Below are 14232 nucleotides of genomic sequence, written 5' to 3'. Positions count from 1 at the left end.
TATCCAAATCTACTGAATCAACGAGACCAGCACAAAACCTCTTTCCCTTCACTCAACTGAAATAACACAACTAGACATTATCATGAATGTGTTAAACCAACTAAACTTACGAGATCTATTTCTTGACGCGACATCAGCATTTTAATGTAATACCAACTAAATACTGTTGGATTCAACATTTCACACACAAGGGCTGGGCGCAGCTGTGCCTATTTGTATGGTTCGCCAGTACTGCATTGTGGTGTAGACAGCCAGGTTCAGAAACTTTGTAGAAACTTCTGTGCCAGTGTAATATTTGCAATGAAATATTAGAAATATATCCTCCGGCATTTCCGAAATATTGCAATAGAAAGCTTGCACCTTTAACCAGATCTGTCTTCAAGAATTTTCTAGAATGTTCCAAGGCTGTACAATTTATAAAGCTAGAATCAAAATAGCACAGTACTGAAAATCAATAATGATGGCGTCAGCAAGCCAGCTTTACTGGTTTTGTATTGCTTCGGCCTGTGCACATGCTGCTATTTTAAACCATGAGTTGCAAAAGGATTTCAGAATAATAAAGTATCAACAAACTTACATGTTCCTGAAAGGTGACAGAAATGCATGCTGGAATCATACAATCCCTACAGTGCAGAAAGGAGGCCATTTGGCCCATCGATTCTCTGACGGAGCATCTTAATTCTCGGTCCTATCCCCTAACCCCATGCATTTACCCCACTAATTCCCCTAATCTACACATCTTTGACATGCAATTTAGCATGGCCAATCCAACTAACTTGCACATCTTTGAACTGTGGGAGGAAACTGGAGCACCCGGAGGAAACTCATGCAGACACGGGGAGAACGTGCAAACTCCACATAGATAGACACCTAAGGCCAGAATTAAACCCAGGTTCCTGGTGCTGTGAGGCAGCTGTGCTAACCACTATGCCACCGTACTGTCCTTTTAGGACTTGTGGACTGGCAGCAGAGATGGGGAAACTTTTACAGACTATCTGATATACACACTGCGATTACTGTTACTCACTGCATTATCAGATATTGTAAAATACAGGCTTCGTCCAATCACATGGAATTAGGAGTTGGAGGTTCTTTTACCAGACTGCACTTGCAATAGGAGAAATCGAGTGAGTGCTTGAGGAACTCTGAGCTGTAGTTCTGACTGGCTCGTCTATGTTTGTCAGTACTGTATAGTTCAGTGGGCAGGCCTCCCAGCCTGGAGTCAGAACGTTCAGTTCATGACCCACTCCGAAGATCTGAGCCCATCATTTAGACGAAAGTTCCAGTGCAATGTGAATTGCACTGTCAGAGGTGCCATATTTCAAAAAAATGTTAAAGTCAGCCCTCTGACCTCGAAGGAGACGTATTCTGAAGGACAGGGCCGTTCTCGTCAATAAGCCAATGCTTATACTTCAATTAACATCATGAGACAGGTTTTCCGGCCATTCTCACATTGCTGTTTGTGGGATCTTGCTGTGCACAAATGCACTTCTGTGTTTCCTACGTTATAACGGTGACTCCACCTCATTGGCTGGGAAGTGTCTTGGGGCACTCCCAAGTTAGGGAGAAAGTGTTAAATAAATGCAAGGCTTTTCTTTGACTGAGTCACAAAATAATCTGTTTAGATCGTCCGAAAAATGGGTGACGTGGGGGAAGAGACAGAGTTTGTCCTGGTAGACCCTCTGCACAGAGATCCAGCAGCTTTCTCCAGTTCCAACTGTGACGCAATTTGTAATAAAGGTGTTGGAGGCTGAGGGCTTCGGAGTGATATCAGATTACTTGCTGTAGGGAAATCACTTGACTGACTCACATGCAGGACACTGTCAAGGTTAAAAGGACAAGATAAATCAGGAGGCAGTGATTATGTTACATTTGGGGACTGCGCTGGTGAACTTTATTTGGAACAGTTACTTGGTGCAGTGTTCAATAGTTCTGCAGAGGGGAATTATACTCACTTGGTGATGCAGCAATAAATGACCCACACCAGGAGTGGGGAGATTCTAACCCACATCACCGCATCGAGATTCTAATTGCCAGAAGGTTTCCAACAGGAAACGGCTGGTTTTAGTGATGAGGCGTTGGAGATTTTAACTGCTGGGCCAGCAGTCAACATGTGATGAGATGGAAACAATCTTCAGCCCCTGGGATGACAGGTGGACAATGGCCATCCCCTGGTGCTGCGGGAAGGGGGTCCCAGCGAGGGTCCCATCGTAGGGAGTTGAGGGGAAGAGGTTGTGTGTTGATGATAGGGGAAAAAAATGTTCCTTGTGGAGCCTACATGCACACACCTGTTCCTCGAGGCCCTTTAAAAAAGAATAACTTAGCTGGGTGAGACATTTCCAGCTCCCAAAACACTGGCCGACACCTCAAAGAGAAGCAGGCCAAACTTCCTAGTTTGGGATGAAGTTAAAATCACTTCTGGGCACAATAGACTAAAACCTGGTGTTGTCAGACTTTTTACTGTGTTTACGCCAGTCCAACGCCGGCATACCCACATCATGACTACTATCGACACCACAAACTGCCGGATCCAAGTGGAGAGGATCTCCAAGAAGATTGCGCATATCGACACAGACATCAAGTTTTTAAATCTCTAAACTGTCTGTGCTTTATATGCTCTGTCTGAGGCCAGAACTCTCCATTCACCTGACGAAGAGGGTAACCCCTCGAAAGCTTGTGAGAATATTATCAAATAAATAGGTTGGACTAAAACCTGGTGTTGTCAGACTTTTTACTGTGTTTACGCCAGTCCAACGCCGGCATACCCACATCACAATAGTGTAATCAGATTCTGTTCAGCATTGTATAAATTAGAAAGAATTCGGTTTTGAAAGGCTATCTTAGTTTAGGAAGATCCATTAAAGGGGATTTTCTCAGTAACTTCATTGCAGTGTTGATGTACGCCTACTTGTGACACTAATAAATCCAGTTTTTTTAACTTTAAAGTTGTAAATGGCTCAGTCCAGGCAGCTTTCCAGGGGCTGCATAAATCTGGTTATTTCAGGTAGCCAGGCAGAGTTGGGATTGAAATCCAACCTCTTCAACCCCATCCCTTCAAATTTTTTCAAATGTTATATATTTTTCAAAAATTGAATTGCAGAATTCCTCACCTTTTTGACCAACGCCCAGCGTTTGTATTGCAAAATACATTAGGCAACAGATTCAACTAAACCTTTGCTACCAGTCTGTTGCTGTGGGTAATACATGTGTTTAACATGAGCAGGAAGTGAGTCAGTCCCTGGTGCTGGGCTGCAGAATCCAAATTCAGGGAATAGAAATAAAGTTGATTCTTAGCTATATGTTTGAGACAGTAATGTTGTGAAATGGGAATGACGAATGGAACATTAGTTACATTGTGAACACAGGTTAGGAAAAGCTGAATGCAAATGGAAAATCTTGAACTTTTGTCCGCTTGCCTGTGTTTATTCTACTTCCGGCTCCTGCCCATAATTAAAGCTAAGTTGCACAATCCCATTGGCTAAACAGAGGGAATCTGACGCCAAAATTTCAGCTAAAGGCCTGTGATTTCTGTTTGTTTAGCCATGAGATAGTTCCAGGATTTTGACCCAGTGACAGTGAAGGAATGATGATATATTTCCAAATCAGGATAGTGTGTAGCTGAGGGGGGGGAGGGGGGAGGGTACTTACAGGTGTTCACATGTATCTGCTGCTCTTATCTATCTCGATGGTAGTGGTCGCAGGTTTGGAAGGCCCTGTTGAAGGAGCCTTGGTGACTTCCTGCACTGCATCTTGTGGATGGCACACACTGCTGCCACTGTGCATCAGTGTTGAAGGGAATGAATGTTTAAGGCAATAGATGGGCCAAATGAGCTGCCTTGTCTTGAATGATGTTGAGCTGCTTAAGTGTTGCGAGTTGCCAGTGTCGGCCTTGTGAGGTCAGGCCACACATCAGCCATAGAGCTATCACTGTTAATCACTTTTGGAATCTCTAATTGAGAAGACACTGACAATTCAGAGCACTTCTCGTGTCCCACTGGGATTCTCTCCATAGCCGTGGCTGGGTGTCCACGTGGGGATAATTAGCAGCTCATTCCAGTTGCCATGGTTGCTCACATACAACAACAACTTAAATGCCTACAGCAGCTTTAGCATCATAAAATATCCCAGGGTGCTTCAAGGGAGCATTAAAAATAAAATCTGACACCGAGCCTCATAAAGATGTATTAGATCCAGGAGAAAGTTTTAAGGGGCATCTTAATGGCGGATAGTCAGGTAGAGAGATAGAGAGAGTTAGGGAATCCCAGAGTTTGTAGCCTGGCCACCAATAGCGATGCAATCAAACTATATAATATATAAATATATATATTTGTTATCAATCCTGAGGAATGTGTGGATTTGGAAAATTTCAGAACAGTTTTTTGACTGCAGGATGTAATGTTTACATTTTCTTTCAAAGATCCTTTTCAGTTCCAGGTCTGTTTTATATCCACGGAAATCTACTGGGAAAAAGTGTCCTGATTTGTAAAGAGCTCCATCACTGATTGATGGTGGGTTAGGATGATGCCACACGTGTCATTATTGTCATATTACCATCATAAACAAGCAATGATGATGTTCTAATATATTGAAATAATGTCATTGGATTGGGTATCGTGACTAAATGGGAAAATGTTTCCCTGTGATGTCACTGTTCCTTTCATGGTTAGTTGCTATTGGAGGTCTTTCTGATTCATTTAGAATTAGAACTTCACCCTGGTATGGAGGGGACAAATATCCCTTTGAACAGAACATCTTTACTCTAAGCTTTTGAATTCCCTCCCTAAACCTATCCACATCTCTCTCCTTCTTGCCATACTCTGCTTAAAAGCTACCTCCTTCACGACACATTTGGTTACTTGTCGTAACGTCTCGTTATGTGGCTCAGTCTTACATTATTGTCAGTTTTTTGATGTCAAATTGTAGTTGTATTCCAGTGGTGTTATCAGGTCTTGTCACATGTATCTGTGAAAACCTTTGCAGGATCTGTTAATGAATCCCAGCACTAATCCCTGGGTATTGTCTCTGAACAGGTCCATTCCAGTCTGCAGGTGACCCTGGAACTCTCGTTCCATAACAACAATCATTTGCATCTATATGGCACCTTTAACACAGTTAAGATTTTTCATGGCGTTTCAGAGGAACTGTTTGGTCAGGAAAGTTTGGTCGAGGGTTAGGCTTTAAGGAGCCTTTTGAAAAAAGGGGTACACAAGTTTTGGGAGGAAATTCTGGAATTGATGTCTCAGTCGTTGCTGCTGTGCTCAATAAAACTCCCTTTCTCCTGAACAATGTTGCCTTTTTACAGACAAACATACAAACTGGGAGCAGGAGTAGGCCACTCGGATCTTCAGCCTGCTCTCCCATTCAATCAGATTATGGCTGATCTGATTGTAACGTCAACCCTGATGTGGAGATACCGGTGTTGGATTGGGGTGGGCACAGTAAGAAGTTTTACAGTAACAGGTTAAAGTCCAATAGGTTTATTTGATAGCATAAACTTTCGGAGCGGGCAGTGCTCCAAAAACTTGTACTACCAAATAAACCTGTTGGACTTTAACCTGGGGTTGTGAGACTTCTTACTGGGCTAACCTCAACCCCACATTCCTGCTGACCTCTATAATCTTTCACAGCCCCCACCCATGTTCATCCAGAATCGATCTTGCTATGCCATAAAAATATTCAAAGGTTCTGCTTCCACTGCCTTTTGAGGAAGAGAATTCCAAAGATTCACGACCTTCTGAGAGAAAGAATTTCTCCTTATCTCCATCTGAAATGAGCAACCTCCTATTTTTAAACAATGATCTTAGCTCTAGATTCTTCCATGGGAGGAAACATGCTCTCTACGTCCTCCCTATCAGTACCCCACAGGAGTTTGAAGGTTTTGACCAATGCACCTCTCATTCTCCCAAACTCTAGTGAATGCAAACCTAACCTCTCCAACCTTCCCTTAGAGACAACCCACCCATTCCTTCTATGAGTTTAATAAACCTTCTCTGAACTGTTTCTAATGCATTTAAATCTTTTCTTAAATAAGGAGACCGATACTATACACAATATTCCAGATATGCTTTTGCCAATGCCTGGTACAACAGAAGCAAAACCTCCTTACTCTTGTAATCAATCCCCTTACAATAAACAATAACAATCTATTAGCGTTCCTAATTACTTGCTATACTTGTACATTAATCTTTTGTGATTCACGGGGACACCCAGATCCCTCTGCACCTCAGAGCTCTGAAATTTTGCACCATTTAGTTAGTAAATTTTTATTTTATTCTTTCATCCAAAAATGGACAATTTCACATTTTCCCACACTGTACCCCAATTGCCAGGCCTTTGTAACCCCCCCACATCCTCTTCACAATTTACTTTCCGACCGATCTTTGTGTTGTCAGCAAATTTAGAAACCACACTTTCAGTCTCTTCATCCAAGTCATCTATGTGCCTTCCTCAGATTTCTCTCTGAGTGGGTTTTCTCCTTCTCCTCTGAATAAAGCACCTTTCTACCCACTTCCCTCAGAACCCCTGCCTCTTTTTAAAGATGAGAGGTCACATGACTCCAGGTTAGAGCCCAGCAGGCACATCTGAAGTCACAAGCTTTTGGAGCTGCTCCTTCGTCAGGTGAAGTGGAGAGAGGCGCACAACAACCTCTCTTTCAAGAAAATTTATTCTGTCTCCCCCCCCACCCACTTCAGAAGGACTAATCCCACCCCCGCTGCTTCAGATGGGATCTCTCCTTGTCCCTCCTCACCAACTCTTAAGTGTGTCTACCTGTTAACCTGACCTCAGATAGGGGTTCACCCATGAAAGGCAGACCCGTGTGCATGAACCGGTCAGAGCCATTGTTAGTTATGTTGTGCCCTGCGTCAGAGCCACAGCTGCTTGCTACTAACTGGGAACTGTAACCTGGATTAGAAATGAATGGTTCTGAATTTGTTTGTTTACACGGGGGGCTCGTTTATTGACTGCCTTCTCGCAGTGAGCTTTCTAGCTCCGGAGAGGAAGTGTGGTGAAAGTTGGGAAAGGGTGTACTCGGTTGTCTGTGATTGGAGAGCTTCATGGTGAGAATGTTGAGCCAAGTTTGTATGTTAGTTGTGGAATTTTTGTAGTGTTTTGAGAGGAATACTGTGAAGGTGGGCGATGATTGGCTGTATTCTCAAAGGTTGTTTTCTGGAATGTGATTGAGAAGAAGATTGAAACTGGCGATAATCGGTGGATAACAGGAAAACAATCAGAACCAGTGAAAATGATTAGGAATCTCCCTGCTCATCCGCCAGGGTCCCAAGCGTATTGTACTCTGTGCTCACAATGAGGAATCCTCTCTATTGGAAATTGGAAAATGCAGAAAGGCTTTGCTGAAAATCTCCATTCAGTCTTTTGGTCAATTGAATTCTCTGTCCCATTCCTACCCAGACTTCCTGGTCCTTGCCCTGTGGCATTGCTCTTTCATTGGTTACAACATGCATTTCTAATCCAGGTTCTTATTCTCAGTAAGTAGCTGTGGCTTTAACGCAGGGTACAACATAACACGGTTCTTCACTTACATAACTAGCAATGACTCTGACCTGTTCATGCACACGGGTCTGGCTTTCTTTCGTTGTGTTGAGCTTCACTGGGACAGCATCACCCGGCACTATACGAACTTCAATATCGAGCTTAACAACTTTAAACCCCAAGCACTATCCCATTTTCTTTTGGATGGAGGGTGTTGGTATTGGGTGATGACTGTACAAGCAGAATTGGGGGTGGAGACGGTGTGGGAATACAGTCACAGGAATGGTAGCGTTACCGGAGGAGTCTAATTGTCTTTCTTCTCACACAGTCTCCAGCCACAAAAGGCGTCCCTTTGCCAGGTTTCCTGTCCTTTGTTGTAACCATTTTCACCTCTTTAGTTTCTTGACTCACATTCTCACCTAGCTTTATCCAGCATTGTCAGCTTTTTAGCTACTTCACCCTCCCCAATACTGATTCCCCACCCCCCCCGAACCTCACTGACTCTGTATTCGCTTAAAAACTGTACACCTAAATTCCAGTTCTGACGAGGGTTCATTGACCCGAACTGTTAACTCCGTTTCTCTCTGCATTATCCGATGAATTATTACTGGATTTTTTTAAAAGTTTATTTATTAGTCACTAGGAGGCTTACATTAACAATGCAATGAAGTTACTGTGAAAATCCCCTAGTGGTCACACTCCAGCACCTGTTTAGTACACTGAGGGAAAATTTAGTGTGGCCAATCCACCTAACCCGCACATCTTTCAGACTGTGGGAGGAAACTGGAGCACCTGGAGGAAACCCACACAGACATGGGGAGAATGTGCAGACCCCGTGCAGACAGTGACCCAAGCCTGGAATGGAACCCGGGTCCCTGGTGCTGTGAGGCAGCAGTGCTAACCACTGTGCTGCCCCACGATTTTTCTTTTGCATATTTGCTTTAGTTCTGAAAGCACTGAAACTATTAAAGAGTTATTTTGTAATAAATAGGAAGCTCCTTCATTTGATTCAAAGTTATACTTAAAAGGAAAGTTTAGTTATTAGTCACAAGTAAGGCTTACATAAACACTACAATGAAGTTAGTGTAAAATTCCCCTAGTCGCCACACTCTAGCGCCTGTTCCAGTCAATGTACCTAACCTGCACGTCTTTCAGGACATGGGAGGAAACCGGAGTACCTGGAGGAAACCCACGCAGATACGGGGAGAATGTGCAAAGTCCACACGGACAGTGATCCAAGCCGGGACTTGAACCCTGGTCCCCAGCGCAGTGAAGCAGCAGCGCTAATCAGTGTGCCATCATGCCACCCCTCTTCCAGCTAAGCTTACAAAAGGCTGCATATTTTAGTTTAAATTAAAATAAAGCCCCCATTAAAGTAAGGAAATGCTTTCATAGAATCCCTATAGTGCGGAAGGAGACAATTCAGCCCAACCAGCCTGCACTGACAACAATCCCATCCCTATCCCTGTAATCCACGTATTCACCCTGCTAATCGCCCTGACACCAAGGGGCAATTTAGCATGGCCTAATCAACCTAACCCTAATCCTTTACTTAAAAGGAAAAGGTTTTATATTTTGAATGTGCTTATTTGACATTTTTAGGTTGAAGAGGATGTACTTTAATTAATTGCACAACTCTGTGAGTTTATTGAGTAGAATTTAATCTGATGTGTTTTTCAATCAATTCAGTGCTTTGTGCTACTGGGGAAGTAAATAAGCTGCTTAATGTACACGCTGAAAACAAGGATCTCCACTTTTGACAAGTGCACTGTTTACTGTACCCAGTCTGAGATTTTTGCTGAACTGCAAGAAAGTGATTAAACAATGTGACCAGAGTCCGTGAAGCTAATGTTTAACGGTAACAAGCGAGTAATTGTTCTGCAAATGAGGCAGAATAAAGATGCAGACGCACTCTGGCCAATAAAGTAGAAATGTAGGCATTCAATTCCAAGTTGGGGTTTTTGTTTGGGATCGCTAAACTGACTGGAGGTTTCTCCTCGAAGGATAATCATGTTAATTGATAAAAACTGAAAATGTGAGACATTTTAGTCAAATATAAAGTTATTGATTGCTTACAAGGAAAAAAAACATTTGTACTGGAACACACAGAAAACCAAACCAGAGAAAGAAAAATATTGAATGGAGGGAGGGGAAAAAAACAGTCTTCACAAACCAAACATCTGCATTCAATAAAATCCCAGAAATTTGCCTCCAGGAAAGATCTTACCCAGAAGCTCAGCCTGTCCCAACTTTTCCCATATGTCCTTTTCATTCCAGCTCTGTGTTAACATTGGTACACAAAGTACAGAATGTGATCTTGTCTTTTCCTTTATTTTTTTCAGAAAATTACTGGGAGGTTAATAATTGCAGTAAGTGCTGCAGTGCTTGGCTCAGTACAGTTTGGATACAACACAGGTGTCATCAATGCCCCACAGAAGGTAAGATGCTCAGAACTGCTTCCAGTCAAAAAAAATCATTCAATTGTTTTATAATAGGATCGTGCACATTGTAGGAAAGATTGATTCACTTGGCATGTATTATGGTAATAAACTTTAAGCGCATTATGTTGGTTGGACTTAGAATCATAGAATCCTAATAGTACATTATGGCCATTCAGCCCATCAAGTCTGCATTGAATCTCTGCCAGGGTATCTTACCCAGACCCTACCCCCTGCCTTACCCCAGTAAATCCACACATTTGCCAGGGCTAATCCATCCATCCTACACAATTGGAGACAGACACTAAAGGACAATTTAATATGACAATTCCAACTAACTCGCAGAACTTTGGACTGTGGGAGGAAACTGGAGCACCCAGAGGAAACCCACGGAGACACGAGGAGAATGTGCAAACTCCACGCAGTTACCCAAGGCCAGAATTGAACCCAGGTCCCTGGCAATTGTGAGGCAGCAGTGCTAACCAGCATGCCACTTTGTCACCCCATGTTGGAGAATGCAGCTTCCGTTTATCCTTATAAAATGGTTTTGTCTGTAACCAATTAAATGTACCTGGACTGAATTGCTACGTTGTGTATTTCTTCCCCACACTAAAAGCTAACAAATTCTGCAAGCCCTCAGTAACTATTCTTAAAGTGTGAACCTTGACTGCCTTCAATTGACATCATCCTGCCCCTTCCTCATTATTTTTGCTCAGGGGTCAGTGAATAGCTATTGAGAACAGAAACATTGTGCGTTTACTTCTAAATGTGTTGACTACAATAAAGCTTTTCACTGCAGCGGAGCTAAGCTAATTCAGTAGAGGCGAGTGAATAAACCAGGTAACTCAGTGACAGTGTCATTCCAGTGACAAGCTGTGGCTTAACCATCGTAACCAAAGGCCTGGAAAGTGCTGAATAGAAAATGCATTCTTCTATGTGGAATTTCTCACCTAGAAACTTCTGAGAAAGTCCTCATGAAACCAGTCTTAACATTTTTGGAAATATGCTCAGAGTAATCTGCCTAATTGTTCCTGTTAAAACCTATCTTCACATTGGAAATATAATATTTAGGAATGGAATAATTATTGATCATGTATAGGTTCAGCTGGTTTGTAAATGTGATATTTGTTCCTCAGTATATTGACAGTACAATTAGAAATAGATATGATGTATTATCACCTTCCCTGAATAATTCCTGCTTAGATTTTTTTTTGACCAGTAGAACAGTAGACTGGTAATTGGATCAATCAAGCCTCATGATGCCTCAGAATGGAATATCAGTCAATGGAACATGATGTCATTAGCTGGGTATAGAGAGAAGCTTCTCGATCTTATCGATGTCTGGTTTTGAAATTGTTTTTTTCAGCCTTTTTTATATGTCACCAACCCTTATGCTAATGCTTTGACAAGCACACTCAAATATATTGCAGGGTTTTCACTAAAGTTGATGCCAACATTTTTTATCTAACACAGCTGCTGTTTAACTGCACTTCCATTCTCTGAATATTATTATTAGAATGTTGACTTGGAAAAGCAAACTTAACAGGTAGAACCAAGCCTCGCACCAACGCCTAGGACTGGGAATTCTTCAATGCCAGACGACCCGTCGCTGCTGCCAGTGAGAATGGAGAAGTTGGCATTCAGCCAAATCTTCACTCACTGCAGAGGGACTGGAGAATCCCAGGTGCAGGCTGGGTGGGAGAATTCTGGCCCTAGTCTTCAAATTCTGACTGGAAGGCAGGAAAAATAATAGCTGTCGAAAGTTAATGATTAGCCATGAAAGGCAAAATAAAAATGTGTGTTGATGTAACAAATTCCTTTGCTGCATCTAACATGGCGGTATCTTAGATTAGTAATGATCAGGAGGTTATTTTGGCCCAAACATCATTGTGTGCTCTTGCTACAGGCAGTCATATACTAGGCTAGAAACTATGGATTATAATTGCCCACTGACGTTTTACTGACACAGTCAAACTTGCAACAACAGATAAGTGTATATATTACTGTATATAAGTATGATATTACTGAAGCAGGCAGTCAAACTTGCAGCAATAGATCAGTGTATACGTTAGCACTGAGAAACACCATGTCAAGGTGTGCACTGGATTATGGAGCTTTCGCATCCGTTTCTGCATTTGGCACATGGATCTCCATTATCCCACCTCCATCACATAAATAACCTTTCCCAAAGAAAGTAAAAGAATGCTTTCAACTGTTGAACAGCACACTGAAGTCACCAATACAGATTTATTTTCCATTGTTACACCAGTCTTGTCCATCAATCAGTATGAGCACATTGACTGGACCTACCCAAACCTGATTGATGCTAAAAGCCACTCTGTAAATAGGAAAACCTTTTGTTTCACACACAGTGTCTGGACAGGACTCAAATAACTGCCCCATACATGAACACACAGTCATCCCAGTTAAACATTGCAACTTTGACTTTTAAGGAAATCTTGTAAAAGTAGCTCGTTAGGAAATAGTTGTGGGAATGATTGACGGGGATATCAGTTGTTATTTTCCAACTCCCTGATGCTTTCACAATGAATATCCCGTGCACCATTTCCAAATGGTCACTAATCTGTTGAATATAAATGAAAGACCTGCCCAAACTGTGCCCTGAGGAAAATAACCACAGTTAGCGAAAAATAATTTCATCCGTTTCTTCCTATTGATTTACCGAAATCTCTACTCTCCTGATTGAGAGTATGAATAAACAAATTCAATGTGTAAATAATGATGTTTTGTTGTATTTAACTTAATACAAACACTCAAAACATTTATTTTTTAATGTACTGGAAATGAATTTTCTTCACTTTTTTGTTTTTTCTTTTCTTGAAATGTAGGCGTCGCTGCCTAAGACAGCATTTGCTGCCCATCCCTAATTGGTCCTTGAACTCAGTGACTTGGCCATTTCCAAGGCCAGTTCATAGTCACACTGCTGTGGCTGTGGAGTTACATGTAGGCCAGGCTGGGTAAGGACGGCAGATTTCCTTCCCGAGTGAACCAGATGGGTTTTTTCGACAACTGATGACAATTTCATGATCACTGTTACTGAGACTAGCTTTCAATTCCAGATTTATTAATTTAATTGAGAATTTACCAGTTACCATGGTGGGATTTGAACCCAGGTCCCCAGAGCATTAGCCTGTCTAATTATCTCCCCAGTGTGATAGTATTTAGATTTTATAATTCACCGGTATATTAAAGCAACTGTGAGGGTTGGTGCCCAGGTAGTGCTGGGGGTTGAGGGTTGTGGGGGGGGTAGTGCTAAGGGTCAGTGCTGAGTGGGGGGGGAGGGGGTGCGCAGGGATGGGTTCCAGGGTGAAATCCATTGTGTTGAGAATTCAGCCCTTTGCCTTTGACTGAAGGAATTTTCTAATGAACAACAACAGTTCAGTTTGTAGAAGTCTCACGACACCAGGTTAAAGTCCAACAGGCTTATTTGGTACCCCGAGCTTTTGGAGCGCTGCTCCTTCATCAGGTTAACCTGGTGTTGTGAGATTTCTCCCTGTGCCCACCCCGGTCCAACACCAGTTTGTAAAAGGTTAGCTGGAAATTTGAGAGGAAGATAATAAAATTTAAGTTTAACAGTAATGAATTAGGGATTATCAGTTCAGATTCAAGGTTCAGTATTTCCTGTTGTGACATCAAACATGAGTTGGTTGTTGCTGTTAAATGGGTGTCACAATGATGTCAGTAAGTTTAAAAAATGCAGTTAGAAAAGTTAATTATAGTAATGCTATCTAACTGCTGAAAGCAAGGTAATGTTGAGTTAGAGTCTTGATGTGGGTATGCCGGCGTTGGACTGGCGTAAACACAGTAAAAAGTCTGACAACACCAGGTTTTAGTCCAACCTATTTATTTGATAATAGACTCACAAGCTTTCGAGGGACACCCTTTTCGTCAGGTGAATGGAGAGTTCTGGCCTTAGACAGAGCATATAAAGCACAGACAGTTTAGAGATTACTGATTAGAATCTAATCAGTATCTAATCAGTATCTAATCAGATTACTGATTAGAATCTAATCAGTAATCTCCAAACTGTCTGTGCTTTATATGCTCTGTCTGAGGCCAGAACTCTCCATTCACCTGACGAAAAGGGTGTCCCTCGAAAGCTTGTGAGTCTATTATCAAATAAATAGGTTGGACTAAAACCTGGTGTTGTCAGACTTTTTACTGAGTTAGAGTCTGACATAGGAACATTAGCAGCCTGTTCCACTTGAAAGGTAGTTTCCTGCCAAGATGGGATCAAGCGTAGAATCAGGAAGATATCCTTTTGCTGTGACCTTTAGTAAAT

The 14232-nt window shown here is 42.1% G+C and overlaps 1 protein-coding gene across 1 annotated transcript in view; it reads left to right on the top strand.

Moving 5' to 3' along the window:
* Window positions 1-14232, top strand: part of LOC145360168 (solute carrier family 2, facilitated glucose transporter member 1) — a 29694-nt gene that overhangs the window by 2395 nt on the left and 13067 nt on the right. Inside the window, exon 2 of the mRNA XM_080215169.1 lies at window positions 9834-9929. Within this exon, the coding sequence (XP_080071295.1) occupies window positions 9834-9929 (96 nt within the window). The remainder of the gene's footprint in view (window positions 1-9833; window positions 9930-14232) is intronic.

Source organism: Carcharhinus amblyrhynchos, chromosome 30 (assembly GCF_965287045.1).
Source record: "Carcharhinus amblyrhynchos chromosome 30, sCarAmb.v2.hapA, whole genome shotgun sequence".
Taxonomy (NCBI): Eukaryota; Metazoa; Chordata; class Chondrichthyes; order Carcharhiniformes; family Carcharhinidae; genus Carcharhinus; species Carcharhinus amblyrhynchos.
This window is presented reverse-complemented; position numbering and strand designations above follow the sequence as displayed.